The 26,022-nt window shown below is 39.5% G+C and overlaps 1 protein-coding gene across 2 annotated transcripts in view; it reads right to left on the bottom strand.

Moving 5' to 3' along the window:
* Window positions 1-26,022, bottom strand: part of LOC102799146 (spermatid perinuclear RNA-binding protein-like) — a 94,876-nt gene that overhangs the window by 52,249 nt on the left and 16,605 nt on the right. For both annotated transcript variants that reach the window (XM_087849443.1, XM_006797691.2), the window contains exon 2: window positions 6,533-6,651. In XM_087849443.1, coding sequence (XP_087705569.1) covers window positions 6,533-6,535 — 3 coding nt within the window. In that variant the 5' untranslated portion in view covers window positions 6,536-6,651. The remainder of the gene's footprint in view (window positions 1-6,532; window positions 6,652-26,022) is intronic.

Here is a 26,022-nt window from a genome sequence, read left to right as displayed (position 1 = left end):
AGCTAGCAGCTATGGCTAATAATAAAATAATATTTATGTGAGAGTTGGCATCAAACATTATCAGTCACACCTGTCTGTAACATTAATAGAACAGAATAATACAAGTGTTTGTGTCTAGAAACTGTTACACTTCTCTTTAAAGCTCAGACTGAGGCTGTGAAAAGTCTAGCAGCAGCTGGACAAAAACAGTGTAGTCGACCTTACCAGCTCTGGTCAGCAATGAAAACATGGAGCCAAGTCAGCCTTTTTTTTTTTTTAAACTACCTACGAGAATCTGTCATATACATACATCTTAAAATTATGTTAATGTCTATATTTCTTTGCAGTACATCAGACAGATAAAAATGAGTGCCATCGTTTATGTTAATGCCTCTTTATTTTTGTTTTATAATTTTTTTCCATCATATCAAAAAATGTATCAAGTATTGAATATATTCCTGTGTATCTTCTAGTATTGGGTAATTAGCATCGTGACAACCCCAGTTAACATGTCGAAGCTCTACAAAAGCAACACGTTAATGTGGTCACAGGTTTATGATGCTAAAAGCTTGTAGCTGACTGCATGCAGACCCTAACCAAGAAGCCAAAGCTTAATTGACGACAGCAGAGGTGAACCGTCCTGTAGGACTCTACATTTCTATATATAACCAACACAACATCTGTTTGGTTATATCTGATTTTTTACTTGGCTGTCAGCTTTTATTTAAACAGGCTACTAAAAGCCTCCTTTTACGTTTATGTGGATAGAGATTTAAACAGATACATGGAAATATGAAAAGTTTAGTGTTATATATTACTGCAAAAATATAACAACTTACTTTCTTTACAGGGAAAACTAAGGAGTAATAACTACTGAATAACAGGAATCTTTAACAGGCTTCTACAGGCTCTGTCACGACAGTTGAGTTAGTGGAGCAACAATCTGCTCACCAACAACAACCCTGGAAATTGAGGTTCTCTTAACTCACTCCTCTGCCAGTGATGAGTGAAATTATTCAGTGCTGATGATCTGGATCATCTCCAGGCTGTCAACAGAGTAATGATTCAAACTAAGAATGTGTTCTGTGCGTTCATTACTCTTTGTGTTCATTGTCCATTGCTTTTAAAGCCATTTAATAAGCAAACTAACTGCTGATGTGGTTTACAGTAGATAAAATGCAGGACAGGTCCACCCACACAGTTTTATTTACTCATTTACAACCTGCTTCCCAAACAAGTAAAACAAAAATGATCAGGACTATATAACACAACACGATGGTCACCTCAGACACAGCAGCCCCAACCATCTGCTGTTCAATCCTTTTGTTTACATGGGGCAGCCAATGAGAGCAACGTTGAGGGGGGCGGGGCTAAAACACAAATTTCTTAGGTAAAAACCAAGTCTGCAATTGCATATGTAGGAAGGGTCTCCCCAGAAACCTGAAGGCTTTTAAAGCAGCAGAATATTCCCTCTCTCGTTTTATGGCCATGTCACTAAAGTGCCAAATTTGATCAATGATTATAACAGATTTCACATATGCAGATATTCAGCAGCCAAGTTTTAAAGGTCATCAATGCCAAAATACCAGAAAACTGGTTTAATGGTTGAAATTTGGATTATCATCATCATCATTGTTACTCATCAAACACCATCATCAAAGCACTGCCAACTCCTTTTAATTACAGAGAAAGCAGGCTGAAGCTGAAGCCGCTGCTGGAGGACGCAGACTAAATCCAAAGCAAAATCGATTTCTTTGAACTTGAACACACCGTTTATACTTCGATTCCCGGTGCTTCTCCTGTTGTTGCTGCAAATGCTTGTTTCTGGTGTCAGAAAGATTCCTCACAGTCAGCACGACGACAGCATTACACCTGAAGCAACCTGCGCTGCTGCCAATCTGTGCGTGGCCTAGATTCAGCTGCTGTTACTTAACATTAACATTTATGGCATGTGCTTAGGGATGGAGCCCATCTCTCTGAGGGGTAGATGAAAAAGGGCTGATGTGCAAAGCGTATCAGCGCTCGCTTTTACAAGCCGGAGTACGCCGGTCGAACATCAAGGCAGGCTTTCAGTCCAAGGTCAAACTGCTACCTCTCTCAATCATCCCTTCCTCTTCTACTCCAGTCCTCCCCTCTCTCCTCCTGTTCTCCCTGCCTGCAGCGTGTAAGCACCCCTCATTACGGTGAGTTATTTATGACGGTGCTTTAATAATTCATGGCCACGAATCTCGAGGGCTTGTGCTGGAGTTGCGGGGGTCATTCATCACGACCTAGCTAATCTCTCACTGAACTGCCACGGGGCATTCGTGGCTGTGTAGCGGCAAGTGTGGGCAGCGTCGACAACCATAACACACAAACATTAACAAGATCTACATGAAAGATTAAGAGTTTCACGGCATCGGCGCCGATTTGGATCACAGGCTGGCTTCACATCAGGCTGCTTCCTTTTGTTTGTGGCCTACGAGTCAGCTGGGAGTTCAACCTCGCGCTGCAATTAGAAGATAATCAAATCTACTGCTTTAATTAATTGCATTGCAACGTTTTTCGGAGGATGTCTTGTACTTAAATCTAACATACAAATCAGAAGTAATTCCTTTAACATTTTGTTTTCACTGTGGAATCACTCAGGAAGATGATACCTGACACAAACAGGTTTTCACAGAGTAAAATCAGCCGGGTTTACTGTGAAGCCAGCAGACATATACAGATATGGATCCAGAAGTCTTTCTTCATTGATAAAAAGATGTACATAAACGCTCTCTCAGGACATCTTAGCTGCATGCTTAAACCAAGCGGCAAGCCACTACAGTAGTTCACTTACGTTCGAAAATGAGTTAAACCTGAACTTTGTGGCATCACAGTCAGATCCACTCGCTCATCACATCCAGTTTTAAAATGCCAAGGTCAATGGGACTTCTGTATACTTCAGAAACCAATGAGTGACTTAACCAGATGTTGAATTTAATAAGAACAAAAACAAAAATTCCTTACATCCAGCCTTTAAGAACTCACTCTATAACCATGTCAATTATTTAATTTAGTGGCCAAAGTCAAAGAGCAGCATATTCATTTTTTTGTTTTTGAATATAGATTTAGTTTAGTAATTGAATATAGAGGCTCACTTACAGAAAAAAAAGACACATGATGGAAACTTTTAGTGATTCTGCTCAAGTCTACAAATACTTATTTCGGTCCACCCAGCTGGTTCGGGTCTGCAGATATCTCCTCTCTAAGATATGCGAGAAATTCCTACTATGAATCAGACCTCAGGTTAGGGCTGTGCGATATGACCAAAATCTCATATCCCGATATAAGACATCTATCGTCCCGATAACGATATAAATCACAAAAATTTAACATTTTCTGTAAATTCTGTGAATCTCGGGCAGCTCGACTTGCGTGAAGTGTTTCCAGCTGGGCGTCATGTAGCTGAAGTTGAGTGTTTTAACCGATGCATTAAACGATACACTTTTAGACATAAGTTGTAACGGCCGCCGTTTTCTTTGTGAGTATTTATTACACGGCGTGCTGCGGGGAAAAGCCTGTTCTAACGTTTGAGTCTAAGGTTTATTTTTTAGCACCTGACGACTCTTTTTGTGTTTCTTATCCGTAAACACTCTGCATACTAGTTCACGGGATTCAGTTTATTTTGAAAAGTCTCAACACGATCTTGAGCTTTATTGTGAAAGGTTTATGTGGAAAATAAACAAGTGGATATGCGATGGTTTTACCGTCGTTGTTGCTAACGACAACACATAAAAACAGGCGGCTGTCCGTCCATAATGTGGTTATATTAAATATAAGAGAAAGAGAGAACTTTAACAAATATATATATAGCCACTACAGCGACCATCAAAACGATGAAAAAATATTGCCGTAAACAGTTTATTTTGCGACACCACGAAACAAACGATAGCGTAAAATGAAACGATAGACGTTTTTATATCGTCATCCGATATATATCGTTATATCGAACAGCCCTTCCTCAGGTGTCCGCACATCTCATTCATGACAGTCTGCAAATGTGCTCTAAATACAGAAAGCAAGTAATTAAACCACCTGTGGAATCTTTGACCACCACAAAGGAAAATATACATTTGTATTTGTTTTTAAAATCCGTAGAGTAAAGACACTTTTTTAACAGTTAGCATTCGTGAAATTTATAGAGAGGCGATAATGTTAATATAGCTTTAGGCATTATTGCAGTTATTTTGTTTTTCTCAGCGGACTGCCTGACAAGAGTTCCACTAATTTTAGACCATTTCAGAGCAGGAAAGGAGGCAAGTGTTTTTTAACATGGCAAAATTAAAAATAATGAACAAAAAAACCCCAACAAAACATAAACAAGCTTCCAATCACTTTGCCTGGCACATTCAATGTCTACAATTAATTATATTGTCTGACACATAAACAAGCCACTAACCTGCCAGTACTCTCCAGACGACATTATTTCTGGTGAGTGCACAAACAAAAATACAGTAGATAATGTTTTGTGTTTGGTTAAAAACAAAACTTGGGAAGTAGCGTGAACACAAAATGTTACAGGCTGACACATACAGGATGATACTTTCTGCTAATAATAAAAGGTGGGGGTTGTCTGATGGTAAAGACTGTTTTCAGTCCATTCTTAGTGAGTCCTTCAGCACCAAGAATGATTGACTGGTACCATTCAAAACTGTTTTGTTTGGAGCTCAAAAGGACCAAGTGCAAACTGCAACTTTAAGAGAAAGTGATTCAGAGGTTTAAAAGCCTGACAGGTGAGAGTGTAAGACTTGGACTGCATTACTGTGTTTAATGCTTCACTTTCATCAGAAAAATACTTAAAGACTCTACTCCTTGGATGATGTTTACCTCAGAGAAGCTATACCATCAGGATGAGTGTGAAAATGTTACTTAACTAAATGACTGTTATCAGTCGTTATCAGACGCAGGTGGCCTCTTCTGCTTAAAGTGTTGTATACTCTAATGCAAATGTGGTTATTTTGCTCCTGCTGTGTCTCTAGTCAGAAAGAAAACAACAAAAATCTACATTTGAAGGCTGGAGGTGTGGCGGTGCCTGGATCCATCATTCGATTGCCATTTAACAACATTTCCTTCACAAATTCTGTTCATAGACAGCTACCTCATTAGGTGTACTTGATAAACTGTTTGTAAAATATCTAATCAACCCAATCATATGGTTTTAAAAATAAGTGAATTTAGGCACATAGACATGGTCAAGGTCGTGTTCTGAGTTTCAAAATTAGTGTCAGAATGGGGAAGAAAGGCAGTTTAAGTGTCTTTGAACGTGACGTGTTTGTTAGTGTCAGATGACTGCTTTCAACCAAAGCATCTCTGGAATCTCAACCCAACAGAGCACCTGTGGGATGTGCTGGAACAGGAGATTCGTATCATGTATGTGCAGCTGAAAAATCTGCAGCAACTGTGTGATGCTATCATGTCAACATGCACTAAAATTCATGACAAATGCTTCTTGAACCTATGCCATAAAAGTTTAAGGCAATTCTGAAAGTACCCAATATGCAGTGATGCGTATACAAAAGATAAGCAAAGATTATCTTGTTGTCATTCATTAAGTACAAGACTGCGTTGTGAAAGCCCAGAGGCCTGTGTGCCAATTAGTGCCAATTGACAGACTAATAAAATATCATAATTTCTCTCAACAAATCTCAAAAGCAAACTTCCTGGAATTATTTGTTAGATAATTCCATTATAAGTGGTCCAAACGGCACAAGAACCACAAGCATCACAAGAACAGCTGCCCATGTTGTATGACTAGGTGTTTGACTGCTCATACACCTAAAGCCTTAGCAACAGTGGAGAAGAAACAATCCACCATAAAGCCGATATAAAGAGGGAACAAGGCATACAGGCCAAAACCATTTTTGTGGCACATTATTATTTTAGCTGTTTATCATTGTAACCTGGGAGTCAGTAGGGATTTACTTCCCTTTGAAACCAGCCTCAAGTGGCCTCTAGAGGAACTGCAGTTGTTGACAATTAGCTCTAGGGTGAGGAAATAAAAAATAAATCTTAGCCTGTTAAACTTTGTCACAACATTTATCACAGCATTTACCATCAGAGCTTTTACATGCACTTCTTCACACAACCACTAGATGTCTACATAATCTGGTTTTCTCCGCTGGTCAGTGGTTACAATGAATGGTAAGAGTCTATGGAGCCTGCTCAGCGGGAAAGAAGATGCCCGCTGGGGATGTGTATGTGACTGATAGCCATTAATAACAGCTACGACTGGTGATAAGATAAGATCCAGATCACAGGGCATCATCCCATCAGCTTTTTCTCAAAAATAGGACTTGGAAAAGTAGAGTTACTCTTCTTATCAAGTTGTCGTGCTATACTAGAGAATTCTAGCATTTTAATTTTGTTTTCAATGTATTTTTCCTCTCCCTGAATGAGGTACACAAGATCGGTCATCGTGCTGACTGATCATGTACCTGATCAGTGTTCACACTATATAACAGCTGGAAATACACTATTGATAGCTAAACACACAAAATATACAAACACCAGACATAATCAGGAGACTCACCATGTCCAGGCTTTTGGAGAGGTCGTGGGAGGGGTTTAGGTGAGGACCAGAGTCCCGTCACTCGGCCTCTTCATGCAGTCGAACACCTCTCGACTGTCGGCTCCTCGGTCAGAGTCTCACTGCGGAGACAAAATATAAAGATTAATTCCTCCATTAACCTTTGTTACACCCACACACTCAGAGAGTTTATTCATTTGTTGGATTGCTGGTATTGCTTTAATCTTTGTATTTGTACAGTTTGTTGCTTATAATGTGGGTGATCCAGGATTTAGAGCTTATTCTAAGCTGCTCTGAATAAACATCAGCTACATGCTATAAATGTGAAGCTGCATTATCAAGACTTAAACAATAATCCCAAATGTCACATTTTTGGACATTGTGCTCCATGTTGCACATCTATTAATCACAAATCTTCCATCCTCGTACAACTATAGTGGACTTAAAACAGAAGGTATGAAAACTGAGAAAACTGTCAGAAAAGCATCAAAGTAAAGCAAAGATTGGAATGGAACCACACTTTCCACAAATCCACCACATCTTTTAGTTTTTATGTGAGGGCGGGACGTAAATCTGACGAGGCTGACGTCAATCTGCTGCTAAATGAACCCCAATCTCCCGAGTTAAAGTCCTGTTTACAGTTATGTGTCAGTAATTTTAAACTCCAGCTCTCTCGTTTGTGTCTCTTTTGTCCCACCTTCCTCTGCTCTCTTCTCTTGGCAGATGGCTGCCCTTTCCTGAGCCGGGTTTTGTCACAGGATTTTTCCTGTTAAAAGGACGTTTTTCCTTCCCACTGTTACCAATTGCCTACACGGGTGGATCGTTCGATTGTTGGAGCACCCAAGTTTCTGTTGTGATTTAACTACACCTATAATCTCCAGCTATTGCTTGGAAATTAATGCAATCTGGGGAATCTGTCCTGTTATAAATCCAATCAGATCATCCATTTCACATTTGTGAAAATTAAAATTATTTTTAAAAAGTCTAGAAGCAGGTGTAAATGTAGAAATAAGTATTTTAGTCCCTTAGCTCCATTTGCTGAGGGCTACCTCCTGCTACACCCTTGGCTGCCTCCAATTTCTGTTCAATGTTATTAACAGGAACTGCCTTTTCACTACCATGTGGCGCTACTAAGCAACTGCACCTTAAAATGATTTACCAGGTTGAATTCTCACATGTGCAGAATAATAAACAGTCAAAATTAAAGAAAGAGAAAAACAGAAAGAAAAGATATATGACGACATCCATAGGATTTCTTCAGTTTGCTCAACAACTCCTTCAAATCACAGACCTGTAAACATGTAACATGTACCAAGTGTAAGTTATTTGGCTATAATAATCTAAAAATTCAAAATGCTTTAATATGGATGATATCAAAGATGTGCTCCCTATTATGAATAAAAATAAACCAGCTATTAACAATTTGAAACACACCACTTTGATTGTGACGCTGCTGTGAAATTGTTTTAATGTTATCTGACCGCAGACTCACACTAAGGCATTAATTAATTTACTCTGAATATAGTCTCACCATTAAATGCATTAGATGAAACTGCAGCTTTGGCCCACACTGTCAAATGCTAATGAGATGCAAGTCGCAGCTTGTGGTGTAACCACGTGGCAATGGCGGTGCAGGAGGGTGAGTGAGCAGCGCTGCTGTTAAACATCCCGGGGGGACTGGCGGGGTTGTGCCAAGCGTCAATTAGATTCTCCGTCACCTTGACCTTGTTTTCAATGACAGAGCAGAGCAGGCTGATGGTGCTGCTGCTTCTTTTGCTTTATGTGGAACAGCCATTTTTACCATCCAGTAAAAGGAAAAAACACAGTGCAACAGTGGGCAGAGAAATATCAGGAAAAAGGATTTTGATCAATACAACACAATAACTAGCTGAGATTTCTGCCTTTCAAAGCCTCGCGTCCCCACTCCTACTCTCTTTTGGAGCACAAACTCCCCAAACAGCACAACTTCAAAGCATTTACTACTGCTCAATAATGGAGGATGTTGCTACGTGTGAGAGACCAGGAACGCAACACATGAATGCTAACGAGCCTGCTTCTCACACTAAGAGAGCTGCATTTCTGCCACAGGATTCAGGCCTCCTCGCTCCACTTTTCTGCTACATCTCTGCTCCCATTTGGTTAACACATCTCTAGCATGAAAAGTGTGATTTGACTGAGTGCCAGTGATGGATTACTGAGGAGGAAGAGGATGGAGGACACAGTAAGGTGATGTAGTTACCACTTCTTTTGTTGGCGGACAGACCGAGGACCAGGCCATGGGTTTCTCTACACCCGTGTATGTGACACATTTACAGACAAAATAATAGAAAAATTCAAAATTGCTCTCACTGTTTTACAGAGCTGCAGGTGGAGGTAAACACACTGCTATTACTTGGGTGATTTCCTCGTGTTCCTTGGACTACCGCTGCAGTCCAAGATCCCAGAGGAATCCTGTGGAAACTCACTACAGAGGCAGCTGATTAATGTGCCATTATTTAGTGTCATATATTATATTATATTATATTATATTATATTATATTATATTATATTATATTATATTATATTATATTATATTATATTATATTATATTATTTTCGTTAAGAAAGAGCAGGCAAGCCTCCTTGTGACGTGACATGTCGGAACTTCAATATGCTCAAAAACAAAATTATCTCATTGACTGTTGTGGGGTTGAACAAAAGTATTTTATCAGTACAATATAATCTGCAGTATGATCATTGCCTTAATAATGTAACAGATAGCTTTAAGGTGGCCTTAAAATGTTTATGCATACTGTTATCATATTAACCTTGTATTCCAGATGCATATTTTTATACACATTGCAGTTTGTGCCTTTTAAAGAGTTGTGGCTCAGTCCGTTTAATTGAAGGTCAAGAGCTTTGGCCAGCGATATGTCTGGCCAATCCAGTGTGAGGTTGGCCTGGGCATTGGAAGGAATTGCAATACATGCTTACAAAACACTTATATCAGGTTATTCTTTATTATCTTTTATTTGTTCATATTCTTTTATTAAGTTTTAAGTAGTATCATTTGATTAAAACATTTATTCAATATATTACACATATAGTTTTAGTAAACTGCTAACACATTTGAGAGTGGCCTCTGTTTGATTGTGAGCGTTAGTGGGTGAGGTGAGAGGTGACACAGAGTGTTGTTTTCTTAAATCAGCATTTTATGATTAAAAGTGGAATTGATCAGAACTGTAGGAGGATCTAAAATCAATCACACTCCAAGAACTCTCAGATGGCAGGACCTGACAGACCAGAACAACACAAACAAGTCATACAGAACTAATATAAATACAGCCAGAGGAAGGATTCAAGTGTGATGGATGTAGCTTCAAGCACTTATAAAAAGAAAAAGGAAAAAAGAAGCACATGGTACAAGGACAACAGGACCTACATCCCCAACCGTGGCTGTATATACACTTGCATACAGAGTTGTGCTTCAGTTTTAATAAAATCCCCGTGTGGGCTCATTTTCTAATAACCTTTTATCTCCCTGAAGAGGGCAGGCGATTAAAGCAAGATAATTAAGAATACAGCAATGACTTTTTAAGGACGTTGACGATACTGCAGCAGTGGCAGATGGTGAGCTCAGCATGTGACAAAAAGACAATGATGATTTTAAAAAAAAAAAAGAAAAAGAAAAAAAAGTAAAAAGCAGGCCAGGGAGCGAGCACTAGCAAGCAAGACTGTTAAAAATACACTTTCCACACAACGTTTATCATTGGACTGACATGTTTTACACTGAAAAGCCTGCATAATAAAGGATGTAAACACTGCGTTAAATGCATCCACTCTCTTTGAGTCAGGTTTATTTGCATAAACTTAATCACAGCTAGAGTCTCAAAGGGCTTCAAAACACCCACATTATAGGACAATAAATTAAAACGCACTCCCCAATCTCAGAGCTTCGACAAGAACAAAAACTCTGCAAATGCATTTCATTTGATTCTGTCAAACAGCCATTAACGTCATTAAACTCCTGTCAAAGACAAATGTTTGCAAGAATTAAGCAACAAAAGCAAAATTAGTTTCGCTGCGCTTCAGTGACGTGGTACAAATGCAGTGCTTGTTGCACATGGAGTACAAATAACCTTAGTTGTTTATGAGGACTGGTTATTTATAACAGAGGAGGGTCGAGCCAGGCAACAACTTGGCTGTGAGGACAGGCACAGAGAGGGGGATCAGTTACACGAAAGGATCTTACATGTCCCTAATTAAATAATAAGGACCACAAAGATATCATAATCCAATTTAAATATTCAGCATCTGCCAACAAGTGTGATGACACTTTTATTATATTTGCTTGATTTTTTTTTTCTTTTCTTTCTTTTCTTTCTTTAATTATTGCAAGTTACATTATATTAAAATATGTTTTTAACCAACAATAAGAATTAAAAGTACCCTGTAGTCTAGATTTACATTACGTGAATTCTAAATTAGACTGAATGTAAAAGGAATTCTCCAGTTATATCTTCCCATGTCGTGACCATCCCACAACACTGCTGTTGAGCTCTCATTACTTTACCAACAGAGGCTTCAAAAGGTTGTAAAATGAAATGTGGCACTTAAATGCATGAATTTAAAAAACATACGAACCAGGAGGAGGAGGATTAAGCAACAGCTATGGCAAAGAAATGAAGGCATCCTTAATCACTGTAGCTAACTGCAAGGACACTATTGATACACTGTCATTGGGGTTCATTTAGCCACCTTTTTTATATTAAGATCATGTTCTGTCTTGGTGTACACAGATGTGTAATGGTGTGTAATGGTTCAGGTAAAGGTAAAGGTAAAGTAACTGAAAATAGCTTTTACTGCATGGTGATAGTGGCAAGGCTTGTTGCAAAGAAGCACAGGTCATAGGCTGAGCCCAAAAAAAACAATGTCTGCACACTGATCAGCTATAAAATTAAAACCATGTAACAGTGGGTAGCTCCCACTCATGCTTCACAACAGCTCTCATATTTTGTGGTATGGACAAAAGACCTCACACACCACTGGCAGAGGATGCACTGTGGCTTGTGGCTTGTGACCTCTGCAGATCAGGCTTGTTCTGACACATGTTCAGATACTTTTATTGGACAGTCACTCAGCTGTGAGCTCTTTCTGAGCACGTTCCTTGAACTGTGGGAAAGGTTGATGAGATCTGGGTGTGTCCTGGGCATTAATAATGTTTAGGTGGTTGGGATGTGTTACACAAACCATCACAAGATTTTGGAATGAGAGTGGCCTGAATAACAGTATTTTCAATACTGCAGATCACATTTTCAGATGTGTTACACTTAGTTTGTATTTCACATGTTCTGTTGAATGTGGCCATATACAGAAAGCAACCCGATAGGAGACGTGAGCAGATGCAGTAAACCTGGTGTCAGTCAGAAGATTGGAAACTAGAAACACAACTGGCAGAATACAGGACGTTGTAAGAGATTGCTAGGATTGCGTGAGCCACAGTAGGCGACTAAGGTATGAATGAATGATGCATTCAGACAAACAAACAGCTTCACAGCTCAAGATATTTTCAGAAATCTCACTGAAATTCAAATAGACAACTTCCACATACAACCTTTGTGAATGTGTGTGACTGTGTGCGCAGAAAGGCAGAAGTGCTACTGGTTCCATCCCCAGTGGGACTGAAACACTACCATCACTACCAGAGTCAGAGGTCAGACTGTAGCCTGGCTAAAAATGCAACCACTCATGCTGCTGTAATGCACTCTGGACAACTACATCCACCAAATAGCTGCATTCTGCCACTACAAAACCATCCCATGCTCAGCCACTCGGTCCCTAATGCCTCTTCTAGCCTCTCCTGTCCCCATCCTCCATTCTGAGGAAAGGTTAGCTGAACCTGGGGAGAGTTTTATTTCAGGGCTGTGTTTATTTAGGTCGTTTTCACTGCAGGGAACTTTTATGAGCAGGCTTTTATGTTCATACAAGACTTCAAATAATGCCCTGCGCAATCCTGTGAGCTTGCACCAGGGGGGGATGGGAAGAAGGGAAGAAAAAGGCTTTTTCTCTTTTACAAAGCTTTTCTGACTTACACTTGATCTGACGACAAAAGACAATCCAGACTCTCTCATAATAATCCAAGTGCTGAGAATGACACGGTTTCCTACACTTGAGATTTGCTTCTGAAGTGATACCTGCAAACTAAAGTAAAACGGCTCAAAAACTAATGAGAATAAAATTAACATGATTTCATGTTTTAGTTTTTGTTTCCATGACCCTCTCTCTCAGGAATTTATTTTGTGAAGTATAGTTCCTCGGTATTTTCCACAGTTTTACCATCCACCACTTAAGCAGGGAAAAACTACCAAAAGCTTGGGGAAAACAAAAGCCTATAGCCTGGCTGTTTTAGTTTCTTTCCCAGGAGATTTGTTGCCAGGTGTCCGACAAAATTGCACTGTCAAGTAATCAATGCATCACGCTCATTTCCTTTCTAGAAAGCTGTATTACTACAAGGGTTTTTTGCTGGACTTTCAGCAGAATGAAGCTCATTCAAAACAGGATGCAGCTTGTTCCAAGCATGAGGAAAAACTCTCAAATAGCCAATGTCAAAAATGAATCTGAATCCAATTTGAGCAAGCATATATTCAGAGACCAGACACACCAACTGTTAGGTTTCAGTCACATTTAGTAATCAGGTCAAGCCGATGCACATTTTCTTTATCTATACCATACTGGCTGTTTGGTTTTCTTCTAAGTTTGTGTGTTTTTCCTCCTCTCTCTCTCTCTGTTACACTCTCTTTCTCACCTTCTCTCTCGGTTGGTTTTAATGCATGTTAAAGTTTTGGTTGTTTTGGATTTTTCCTTGTGTATTTGTATGCTTCGCATTTTCAATATGTTGATGAGCTTTAATTATTTTCTCCCATTTTTAAATATGTTTTTCTGCCTGTGAAGTCCTTTCAAACTTCATACGTCATTCTGAGCTTGACTTGATAAATCTTTAACATTTAATGTTATTTATTAGGTTTGGTTAGGTTATTTATTAGTGATGTCGGGGACGACAAGGAGTACAGAGGACTGACTCAAGACTTTGTGGACTGGTGCCAACTGAACTACCTCCAGATTAACGCCAGTAAAACCAAGGAGCTGGTGGTAGACTTCCGCAGGCACAAGCATTCTCCACTGCAACCACTGAACATCCAAGGTATGGACATTGAGGCTGTGGACAGCTACAGGTACCTTGGTGTTCATCTGAACAACAGACTGGACTGGACTCATAACTCAGACGCCCTCTACAGGAAAGGGCAGAGCAGGCTGTACCTGCTGCAGAGACTCAGGTCGTTTGGAGTGGAGGGCCCACTCCTGAAGACCTTCTATGACTCTGTGGTGGCCTCAGCCATCTTTTATGGTGTGGTCTGCTGGGGCGGCAGCATCTCTGCTGGGGACAGGAAGAGATTGAACAGGCTGATCATAAGGGCCAGCTCTGTTCTAGGATGCCCTCTGGACCCAGTGGAGGTGGCGAGTGACAGGAGAATGGCGGCTAAGCTGTCATCCCTGTTGGACAACATCTCCCACCCCATGCAAGAGACTCTGACAGCACTGAGCAGCTCCTTCAGTGGGAGACTGCGGCACCCACGGTGTGGGACGGAGAGATTTCGCAGGTCTTTCCTCCCCACTGCTGTCAGACTCCACAATAAAGACTTTAACTGATCAAACACACACATCCACTAATGTGCAATAACACTAATGTGCAATAACACTAATGTGCAATAATCTTTTCTGGCATCGTTGTATTTTTACTCAGTTGTATACAGCATTTGTATTCTATTTTTATCTTATTGTATATTTTATTCTATTTCATTCTACTGTATATAGTATTTTATTTTATTCTATTCTGTACAGTTGTATACTGTATTTATTCTTATTGTATTCTAATTTTTGCTTCATAACTTTTGCACTGTCCACTTCCTGCTGTGACAAAACAAATTTCCCACGTGTGGGACTAATAAAGGTTATCTTATCTTATTTGCCAATTGTCTACATCGAGTATGGTTTATTTAAAAAAAAAAAAAAAAAAAATGTTTGGCCACCGCCATCTTGGTTACACAAAAATGCAAACAAACAAACAAAAACAAAAAACCCCAAAACAAATTGACTGCTCGCTGATTTGTGATTGACATTAGTCGATGTGCCGTGGAAAACATGGCTAATCCACCTTTTCATAACGTGGTATGACCAAAATGTAAAAAAATAAGAGTGTTGGTTTTATTCAGTATGACACAAGGTGAGCAACTGAGCCCATAAACTCGTAAGTAAATATTTACAGAGGTCCAGGAAGAAAGCCATTTCCCAGCCAATTGCAAGCGTTTTTGCAACCACAACTATCGCCATCTGGTGACCATCAGATAAAATGCAGGTTTAAGGCACTTCCAAATTGACATTTTTCTGACCAGAAAGTTACATCCATATTTTATACAATCTATGAATCTAACGCAAAATGCGTGTCGGTTTGGATTTCTGTGTCAAATATTAAACAGGAAGTTGTTAGGCTGCTTCAGCAAGCCAATCAGATTCAAGCTGAGACTCACCTTTGCATCCTAATCTCTCTCTCGTTACTATTTGTAATGTTCCATACATTAACATCTTTCGTTTAAAAAAAAAGAACTTAAAAAGGAAAAAATAAGCATTAAAAAACTCAAGTATACACTTTTCTAATTTACTATGAAAAATTTGTGTAACATAAAATCAAACTGATAAGGGTTGTACAGAAAAATACATGACGACATGAAACCGTAGCCTCATTCACCATCTCCCCCGTCCATCAGTCTGTGCACACTCACTCCTTTATCCTGACTGCAATGTGATTTCCAGAACACACTCTGGATTTGGATATTTTTGGGGCATGCTGCAGGTTTTCAGTGTGAGAGCACATACTACGACAGATGTGCAGGATGTGAAGACGGGTCAGAAACTCCTTCTTTTATACTTAATTTCAAAAACAATGCGAGTCTTGACCCGCTAACCTCGGTGACAGAGCCTCATTCTCTGCAGCTTTCTCCTAACACTGAGGCAATCTGTGTGGGCGCTCCCACCAGCTCTGCAGAATCATAATGCGTTTCAGTGCAGGTACTGTAACCCTGAACATTATGACGCCTCACAGCACAGCAGAGAACATATTTCACCAGCTGCACAGATCCTCTGTGATCTCCTGGCAGAGCCCGAGATGTCCGACTCTGCTGCAGAGCCAATAAACCCCACTACAAATGTTATAAATGTAAGCCACAGCTGGCAGGGAAGAGCTACACTCAGCAACAGAGATCCGAAGGTACACATCCGAAGGTAGATGCTTTTAGGGACAAGGCTATATTTACTAGAGATGGACATAAAAAAGTGGTATCATGCCATCTCTAATATTTACCTTAAAAAAATATCACAGCATGCTCTGAATTTATAGTCAGGAGTCGCAGGCAGGGTGAGACGTCTGAGCCAGGCCTAAAGTTTCCTGTGTAAGACTAGAATGCGAGAAAAAGGGAGTCATGTTACAATAAATGTTATACATTTCAGTGAGCCTCTAAAAATTTGTACAAAAGACTCAATTTCTAGATCTTAACAAAGCCAAGCACTGGAAAGAAGAGTCAGGGCTAACAGCCAGAGATAAAAATAGCGTGTAAAATATCATCAAAATTAAGAGGGATGTTAATTAACACCCGGTTGTCTGTGAAGTTCTAGCTGTTGCTCACAGTCTTTTTAAAGAAGCCATTATCCCATATCACAGGCTGGGATCTGCAGAATTTCTACACATTTGCTATAAAGATGAGAGGCGAGACCACATCAGGGTCTCTAGAAAAGTGCTAATTGGAGGCAGAGGCCTCCAAACGTCAGGCATCCTGGTCGTAGTTTAAGCAGACAAAGCAAAGGGTGACGGTCCACACAATTTAAAACAGAGCATATCGACTCACAGCTCACACCACGGCCTGTCCGGGCTCAATTGTTTTCTCTGCAGTTGTTTGCGTTTAAATCTTAAATTGGTACTGGCTGTAAAGATCCATTAGTTGAGGTCAAGATTTATGATATACAACTGAGCTGTCTTGAGATAGTAACTAGATTATTGGCTGTGTGAGGTGAACTACACAAGTCCTCCTTTTTATTTAAAGGGGGAACATTTCATTTGCTATGTATTTTTCTTATATGGGTATAGATATATAAAACAAACAAACAACAACAACAAAAAACAGGTGGGCCCGAGGGTGTGAGCCTCAGTTTTGTAAGGAATAAAAAAAGGCCTTGCTAGGAGGGGGAGACTCCTCTAAGAAAAAGAGCATGTCTGGGAAAACATGCTTACTTTCTCTGTGACATGACTGGTCCTTGGAACATAGTTCATTCCATGATGAACTATACCATCGATAATCCTCCTTGCTGGAGGATTATTGATGATATGCTCTAAAGTTTTTAGCCAAAAAACGTACAGTTTCACACTGAGATCCGACCACCAATGCTCAGCTCTAGACGTCATCGTGGGAACACACTAACCAGTGGGTGACTGCATGCTTCTTTCATACTAGCTTTAAGGAAAAGTTGCTAATTATAAATTATTGATGGTGTTTTCCACAGAATTAGATTGTATTAGCGGCTGAAGTGTGGATAGAAGCACGTGTGTGTTTGCATGTTCTCGGATGGATAAAACATTAAAATACGTGACAAACTATACCCAGATGGCCATTGATACACCTGGACTGCCCGCGCAATAAAAGTGTACGTGTGAAATCCTCAATAATCAGCAGATTATATATTGTATCACTGTTGGAAATAAGCTATCCTTAACAAACAGACAGCTCTGTTCTTTGGCTCTGAACCCTAATGCAACATCAAGACACTTGGATCAACAGGGAGAGTCCAAAGACTCTGACTAGAGCCTCCAGGCTTCTGTTGAAATCATCATTCTTGGACAAAATTAACAGAACAGCAGTATTTGTTAGAGTCTGGCCTTGCCATATTTGGAAGCTTGTTAAGGAGCCCCCGGTGTCACAATTAAATGATTGTTAGAAAAGAAGAAAAAAAAAAAGGTCTGGGTTAATTTTCTGAAGGAAAATCAAATATTTGTAATCAAATATTACAAACATTTGCACATTTGACTGTGAAAATGAATAAGTGATTGTGAAAAAAAGGACAGCACTAACAGTGGATGGTTTCCTGGATTTCCACCATGAAAGTGTTAGACCCACTGGCTATCCACCCACCACACTACACACTGTGTGACAAAGCCATAACAGCTGTTTGGCGGGAGTTTAGATGCAGTTCTTGCTACTTCAGACTTCAGACACACAGCGACTGATGACAGAACAGTAAATCATTTCATGCACCACGCTCTGGACTGATATCAGCTGAGGACCTATTTGCCCAGAGAACTTTTATTTGGATTTTTGATATTTTTGTATTCTTTTACCATAATAACTCTTTCTGTCATTACATGTGTAATTAACAGTCACGGCGAGCCTTTTAAATACATAAGTTCGCGTAACAGAGCTAGCTTGTGTCTGAAAAAACATTTTAAAAATAAAACAAATTCTCAATGCTTGGCAGCACTTAAGTAAAGCAAAAATCACGAAAGCTCCTGAGCTGGACCCCTAATCACAGTCTCCACTAAGAGACACTCTCCAGTATCCAAATGTGGGCTCTGAAACCTTTTAGAAGGCCAGAGATCCCTCTCTGCATCCAACAGTAGTGATGACATCAGTGCCAAAGGACACCTGGTGCAAAGCTCACACCATAGCACAATGACAGAGCATTCATTGCCCATATTGACCCATGTTCTGCTTGTTTGTATAAACAGTTTCTAATAATGTTTTCCTCTTAAATATTTTATTATAAATGTACATCTAAAGCTAAATAATGGTACTTTAAATGTTCACTTATTTACTGTGGTTGTCAGTTGTACATGCAGGTATAAGGAGAACACCCTGCTGTGTTTTTTGCCGATGTGCAGTCTGGCACAGCATGTTTCAGCCTCCAGCCCTGTCATTTTCTACAGCTGTTTAAAATTGTACCATCAAAGTCGTGCAGACAACAATCAGCTGAACTACTCTGGTGCTGAACATGCCTACGTTTAATTCAGGAGTTATGCGTACAGATGTAAGCTCTCAAACTGATAAAAAAAATTTTTTTTAACAAGCAGATAGAAAAATGTATAAATGAGTAATTGTTGTCATCTTTGCAGTGTTGGAGTTGGCACACTGAACATAAAGCTTCAGGCTGGCGCCTCGCGGCATGTGTTCAGGTCTCTCCACAGAACGGTTAACCTCTGATCATTAGCAGCAGATTTAGCAATAGACGGAGCCCACTATCTGCACGATCACCTGCAGTCAGGCTCCTTTGGAGGAAGGTGCAATTTATAAAGCCCAGCCGGGTGACGCCCACACAGAGAACTCAGGAAACTCAACTATTTAGTTATGAAACGGCAGCTTCAGTGGGTTTTTTTTTTTTTTTCAGAGGAGGATTAGGCCTTCATTAATGCATTAATGGATCAGCGCCGCACTGAGGGCCTGAAAATATCCAAGTAAGCACAACAATCTCATCCCTGGCTGATACTAAAAGCATCAGCAGCAGTGTGTGTCCATGTTTGTGTATTTGTATGTACACTTTAGACAAATGTTGTGCACTGGGCTTGTGTCATACTAGGACGAAGAGATTCTAAATTTAAGCAGTTTTGTTGTAAGAACTCAAAATGGTCCAAACAGGCCATCGAGAACCTTATATTTCAGCTAGGCGAGTGAAACCCTTCAATAACCCATTAATGTGGTACTTTGACACAAGTAGGCATAATAATTTTGTCAGCAAAGGTTTTGCCAGTGGACTTCAAGCCTGCCTGGGTTTAGCTCATGCATCCAAGAAGTTTAAAAACGAAAAAAAGGAACAAGCAAATGTTATTACCTTGTACTGTCCATCTTTACCATCTGTCCACTTATTCCCACTAACAGGGCAGCAGACAGGTCTAAAAACCTTTTCAAAAGTGGTTCAAGGTACCAGAACTTCTGTTTGTCCCTCTGGAGCTACTAATTTGAAAAACCTAATCTGTCACATAAATTTGCAAAATTTAAGTTAAGTTAACACAGAATGTCTACCTCAGGATCTACTGTAGAGATTTTACAAATGTACAACAAAAAATGGGCTTCTTGTATAATAATTACTAAATTTGTTTTTTTTGCACTCATTTTTTGCACTACATTCAGACAGAGTTAAAAAAAGTAAGATAGAAATAAAAACCATAGGGCAAATATACTTCAGCAGCACTGTGTTGTTGTTGTTTTGGCTTCTAGATGAGTGCGCACTTGCTTTTTTTTAGGAAAATAGCAATCCCTCCCAAAGGAAATGAGCTAAAGTGAATAACAGGTAAGACGGAATACCAATACCAAAACTTCAAGTCTGGCTGTGTTGCTGCCACTGAACAGCTTCTCCAGATGGACTGTGCTTGGCTGTTATTTGATCATAGATGTTTACTTCAACTTTTTTTGAGCATTTTAAGCTAATTCAGGATCTGAATTTATTAACTAAGCTGTGCTTCTTTCTCCCTGCAGGTAAGGGATTTCAAACTTGCCAGACTCTGCTGACAATAGCCAAAACTTAACCACCAAAGTTTTCCTGCAAAGGAAAACTGAGTCAAACTGTGAATGTGAGGATGTTGTCATAGCACAGAAGTGTAACCATCTCCAAGATAAAGCTGTCTCTGTATCGACAATGACTCAAAGAAGAATTTCCGCCTGGAAATTGTGAGACAGAACAGAGAGCAGCTGCTTTCTTCACTTCTGCCTTATTATTCTCATCCATAGAAGGAAGCTTGCCTTGCAATTTTATTGCTTGCTGTACCATCTTCTTTATTATCCTTATAGTGTTTGTAAAGCACTTTTGCTTCTGCCCAAGAAAGTTTTATATGCAGCAGATTAAGTTTACATTTCATGCATGTGCGCGTGTTTCTGTTTGTGTGAACTGCTGCAGGAAATTAACAGGAAAGTTGAGTTTGCACTGTGGATATTTACCAACAGTAATTGAATAGAAACCCGCTTTCTGTTTTAACAGACAGCACCGCTGTGTTTGTAAGGGTAAGAAAGGTTAGTCTTCATTGTCGAATGCATTTCTAACATCATTGGTTTTATTGTCGATTCTATGGATTCTTCAAATTCTGTCACCGTGAACATGAAGCCTGGATTAATCTTTGAAAAGTTTCAGGAGTCTGCAACCTTTTCCTTTTTGCATCTGTTCTATGGAAACTCAAAGCTAAAATTTCACCCAAACATTTTTTTCATTCAGTGGGTAGGCAGTACTTTTTCAATGTCAGGACTCAGGTATTAGTTTTTTCACACTGAAGATTTTAGGTTGTTTGCCTCACCCAACTCATTTCCAGCTCTATATTTTTATTCTTGGGCCGTTTTATAATAGCTTTGCGCAATTCAAACTTCACAATAATCCTTATTTATGTTATACCATGAAGTCACAGAGGGCCTTAGTGCATCTCTTGTCTGAAAAAACGCCGTTTTGCTCCCGTCTCTTTAAAGCTCTGCTCCCTAAGAGCCTTTTTTCTGACTGGCTGCCCTTCGCTTGACTTCCATTAACAGCTTTTAAGCCACACCTCAGCTAAGAAACAGCCAGTCCAATAAATTTCTTGATGCATGCTCAATCATCCAGGTAAGAAAAGTCAGTTCTGTTCATCTGAACTCAGCGTTTCCAGTTGGAGAACTACGTCCATATAAAAAAGTCAGTTTTTATAGGCAGGACAATTATTCATTAATTAGCAATTTTTTAAGCAAAAAAAAAATAATTCAGAGTTGTTAAATTGTGCCGCTCTTAAATTTGAATATCTTTTGGGTATGTTTTCTTTACTGAACTAAAGATACCTGACGTTTTTATTCCACACGGACCTGTTATGATTATATCCAGTTCTATGATTTAATTCTTGAATTTTACGAGCATACCAAACAAAATAATCACTGTGAAAATATTATTCTTTTACTATTCATTCTTACCCCCATGAGAGAGAGAGAAAAAAGGAAAAACCCACAAAATATCAACTTTAATAAAGGCTTAAAAGTAAACTGTTAATGGCAACTCCAGCTTTATTGTACCCTGGTTAGAGAGCTGCTTTGAACAGTCCTACTGTAAACAGAGATTCACATTAAATAAACCCATTTTTTACCTTTCAAGTCCACATTAATTGCTCATTTTCTCCTAGCTGTCAGCTTCAAATAATTAAAACAGACAACAATAGGGATGCAACCCATACGGCCTCAAAGAATAACTAGTGCAAAACGCCCTGCAGAGGACTCCTTAAACAACAACAAATAAGCTGGCGAGCAGACTTTGGTATATGTGCAGCTGTAAAACACTTCCTGTATCCAATTTCGCCTCATGGCACGGGCTGCAACCAATCAGAAGAGAGTGACAATGAAGCGAGTTGCTTGCAGTGAACACAAGCAGCAGGTGGTATATGAGTGCGTGTGGCAGGCAGCATGTCCGTCTCTCAGCCAGGTAATGGAGACATCATGTGGCCATGCATGGCTGACCGCTCACAGCTCAGCAGAGAGGAACTCAGAGGGCAGAGAACGTGGACACTTACACTCGGCCGTTTCCTTCCTAAATGATTTCACATATCTGCACTGTTGAACGACTATATATTTGAGTAAATGGGTGTCAGTATCACTCCGACTACAGGCTACTGCTTAGAGTAACAAGCTGACATTCGGAGTATAGCACACTGTTAGAAGAAGTGTCGTTTTTCATTTAGCAAGAACACAAGTAAATGAACTTGAAGTGTTGGAGCTTTAAGACTAACTTCATGTTTCAGTTCATCTTGGTAATTAACTAAATTTACAGTTAAGCTATAAATGATTAAGTAGGCATTAAAAAAAAGAATAAATAACACCTTCTAACACCTGACAAGTCAAAAGAAACACTGAAAAACCATCTTAAGCACAAAGATTCTTTTATAATAAACACTGGAAGCCAAAACTGTCATTTAAGATCAATTTCAAAGGATTACTTAAAACATGTAACCACAACGACACGTAAAAACATTGTAATGTAATATGTGTTTATACGCCAGATAAAGAAGCTAGATTTTTTTCACGATTAGACAAATAAAGTGAGGTAAATAATGTCCACTCAGGAGTGAGTTCAACACAAAAATCATCCGTGGAAACTGACCAAAAACCCACTGCAGTTATTTGTGTGCTACAGTAAATGGTGCATAGAATTATTTGAGCATTTGGCTCATCCCTTTATGATCTAAAAACTGAAACATTTGACCCATTCACCAATGAGCCCAAACAAATTTCTTTCAATCTATTTTTTCTGCTTCTTGCATAGCCTTCATTGTTATTTTAGTGCGGTTGTTGTGTATTTTGAAGGGAGTGCACAGAATGAAATGCCTTTCCCAAACTTCCCTGGGAGCCCTGTGTGAGCCCTGAATAAGGTTCCAGTGTAAGAAGCTAATTATAATACACAGCAGCGTAGTATTGGGCTCCCGTCCAGGCAGCCTTCATGGACTCAGCCCAATTCAGTACAACCATTCACCTCATACAATCCAGTGCCTGGGAGAGTTATCTCACCGCCAGACTTTTCACCTCGCGGCGCTCCAGCAGACCTGCTGCCACTACACCTGAGGAATCAAATAAAGCTGTGAGCCGCAAACTGAAATCCACTTTCAAAGTTCGGGGCAGTCTATGCAGGGATTTAGGGACCGTTTTTGTCCTGATATTATAATGTTTTATTTTTTTAAAAATCCATTTCTCAACATGAGCTCTTTTATGCAACCTTGCAGAGATTTGGCATCAAAATAAAATACTGATGAAGTGGCCATGAAATTTAAGGATTTTATTTCAATTCAAACGATATGTAACACAAATGGTGAAAATTGTTGGTTTCTTTCATAAAAGAGATAATATACGTAGAAATAGTGCTTTGAAACAAATACAAAAACATGCATTTTTACACTGCTTCCAAATCCAAGGTACAACAGCATCATTAGATTTGACCTTGAATCCTTTAATCTTTCACACAACAGAGCAAATCACAAGGGCCTGAGCGGTCTCTCTACTCTGACTTTACCATTACACATAAACCATCAGAGTTGCTCTTTAAATATTATCTCTGGAGGTTTCAGCCCCTGATCTCGGTGTTCACTGAAAGTTCAGTTCAATGAAAGGCCAACCTGAGCTGATACGAGTCTCTGTACCTTCTAGGTGCCTCAGTAGGCTGTTGCCTTAAAGAGGTGGTGATGTTACGGTCGTATGAAGACGCACAAGTAAAAGTTCCATTATCAATGTTGTGTTAAGCTTTGTAAGATGTTCCTATAATGTATTTTGGCCTAAAGTTTAATCTCTTTCCACAGCACAGTGCACTGGGTGTCTAAACCTAGCAGTGTGGACCACCTTTGCTCCCTAACCAGAATGTGAAAATGAAAGCAAACACCAAGAAAAACTGTTTTTCCTGACTGAGATAGGGCTGCTTGTGAATTTGACATTTTAATTATGATTTTAACTTTTATTGACTATGAAAACAAAATGAAAAAGCTACTTTGGGCTGCTCCCTGTTTCACAGGTGGCTGTCACAGCGGGTTGTGCCGCATGTTTGGTTTGGCAGACTTTTCACACTGGATGCCCTTAATGATGCAACCACAAAGGTGTCTCCTCCCAGGATCAAAATCAGAGGCAAACACGTACTGTACACCACCACACTATAGAGCCACTAATAACAATTAAAACATTATGAGGGTAACATTATTCCTCTATTTTATTCTTGTTAAATAAATCAACACAGTTCTTTCCTTTATAGCGATGCATTTTCCCCTGCCTTTATAGTCGGTTGTGGATCTATACGCAGTCACATGCAAATGACAGATGATTGGTTGATCCTATTATAGGAACAAAGCATTTCAAAATGATGCCAAACACATGCGAGGAAGAAGAAGAGCCCTAACAAACTCAAACAAACAGAAAGACCTGTAAAGTAGGAAAGTGGTGAGTTCAGAGAGGTTATGACTTCAAAAGCATCAGCACAGTCCGCTGCATTTACCATCTTACGGTAAAACTGAGGTCACGCACACCAATCCTACTAAATTTGAAGACATGGAAACTGTAACGTTGATTTCAAAGTGCAAACTCATGTATAGTTTAGTTCAGCGTGAGCCATGATGACTAGTTTAGTTTATTAAGATCTGCCATTAGAGACAGCAGTGCAGTAGCTATTCTTCTTCCAAATGATCCAAAGGACTAAAAGGAGAGTCAACAAGCTTTACATTTTGCTGGTCTCCTGAGGTACAAGAGTCCATTGCCATCTGTGGCCCTGCACACACAGACGTCCAACACTGACAGCACAAAACCAGCAGTTAGTCTTGTAAGATGAGCTTTAAAAGTAAAAAAAAACAAAAACTTTTTTTTTTTTTTATTGTATACAATTTTTTGTACCTTTGGAAAACTTTTTTTCTTTTCTTATTATTATAAATGTAAACGACAACAACAACAACAACTAGGGACTCAAATACCTTTTTTTTTGTTTGTTTGTTTTTTACATTTCAGAGCTAGGACAGGATTATTATTATTATTTTTTTATAAACAAAGGAGCTGTACCAAAGCCGAGCAGAACATAAATGAATCATAACTGAATCATGCAAAGCCACTGTAGTGGAGTCTAAGAATAAACACTTGTAACTGAAAATTAGCATAATAGGTCCATTCACTTTAAAGTGATTTTTCACATATAAAGAGCATTTTGAGATTCAACCAGCTTGCTGTGGCTGTACTTTCCACCAGCTGGGCCATCAGAACAGCCTGAAACAGTCCTGAGCCCTGAGCCAAACCTATTCACTGTCAGGCCCTAAATACACCATGAAAAACACAAAGAAAGTTGAGCTTTTATGTTCTCAACAGTGAAGATGAAAGCTTGAGCCCTGGCAGCTTTTGAGGGCCGTGACGCAATTCCCGTACTGGATCGCGCTCAGGTGAAGCTGTGGGAGAGTCTCCTCTGAAGTAGTTCAGTCCACTAATGGCTTTCATTAGTGTGCCTCTTGACTCCACCTCATCACACTCACAGCTTACATACCTCGTCACAGCTTTCCTGCTGTGTGAAATAAAAGAAGCGAAGAAATGAGAGGGAGGGGGAGATAAAAAAATATTTAAATAAATCACCCATCCTAACAGCATCAGATGACCTCAGCTTTAACTTCATATTCACCAATAAGTGTTTTTATTTTGTTCCAGTTTAAACCTGGTTTAATGAGTTGATTTAAAGTTCAGCAGCGAGTAATTTCAAAAGTCTGACTTGAGTAAAAACAGCTCTATGATGCTAGCAAAAGATGAGAGATATCACTCAGGGTTAGCAAAGAGCTGAAATGTAAGCTCTCATCAGCCTGACTGTCGAGGCCATCTTATAGTATAAACCCTGAGACAGTCCTTACCTCGAGATGTAAGCACTGAAGTGGTTATATTAAGCCACACAGAAAAACAACCTGCAAATAAGTTATTTGGACAGTTT

This window comes from Neolamprologus brichardi, chromosome 12 (genome assembly GCF_056152115.1).
Source record: "Neolamprologus brichardi isolate AB-2024 chromosome 12, ASM5615211v1, whole genome shotgun sequence".
NCBI lineage: Eukaryota > Metazoa > Chordata > Actinopteri > Cichliformes > Cichlidae > Neolamprologus > Neolamprologus brichardi.
The sequence above is the reverse complement of the archived record's forward strand: the minus strand, read 5'-3'. Positions and strand labels throughout refer to the sequence as shown.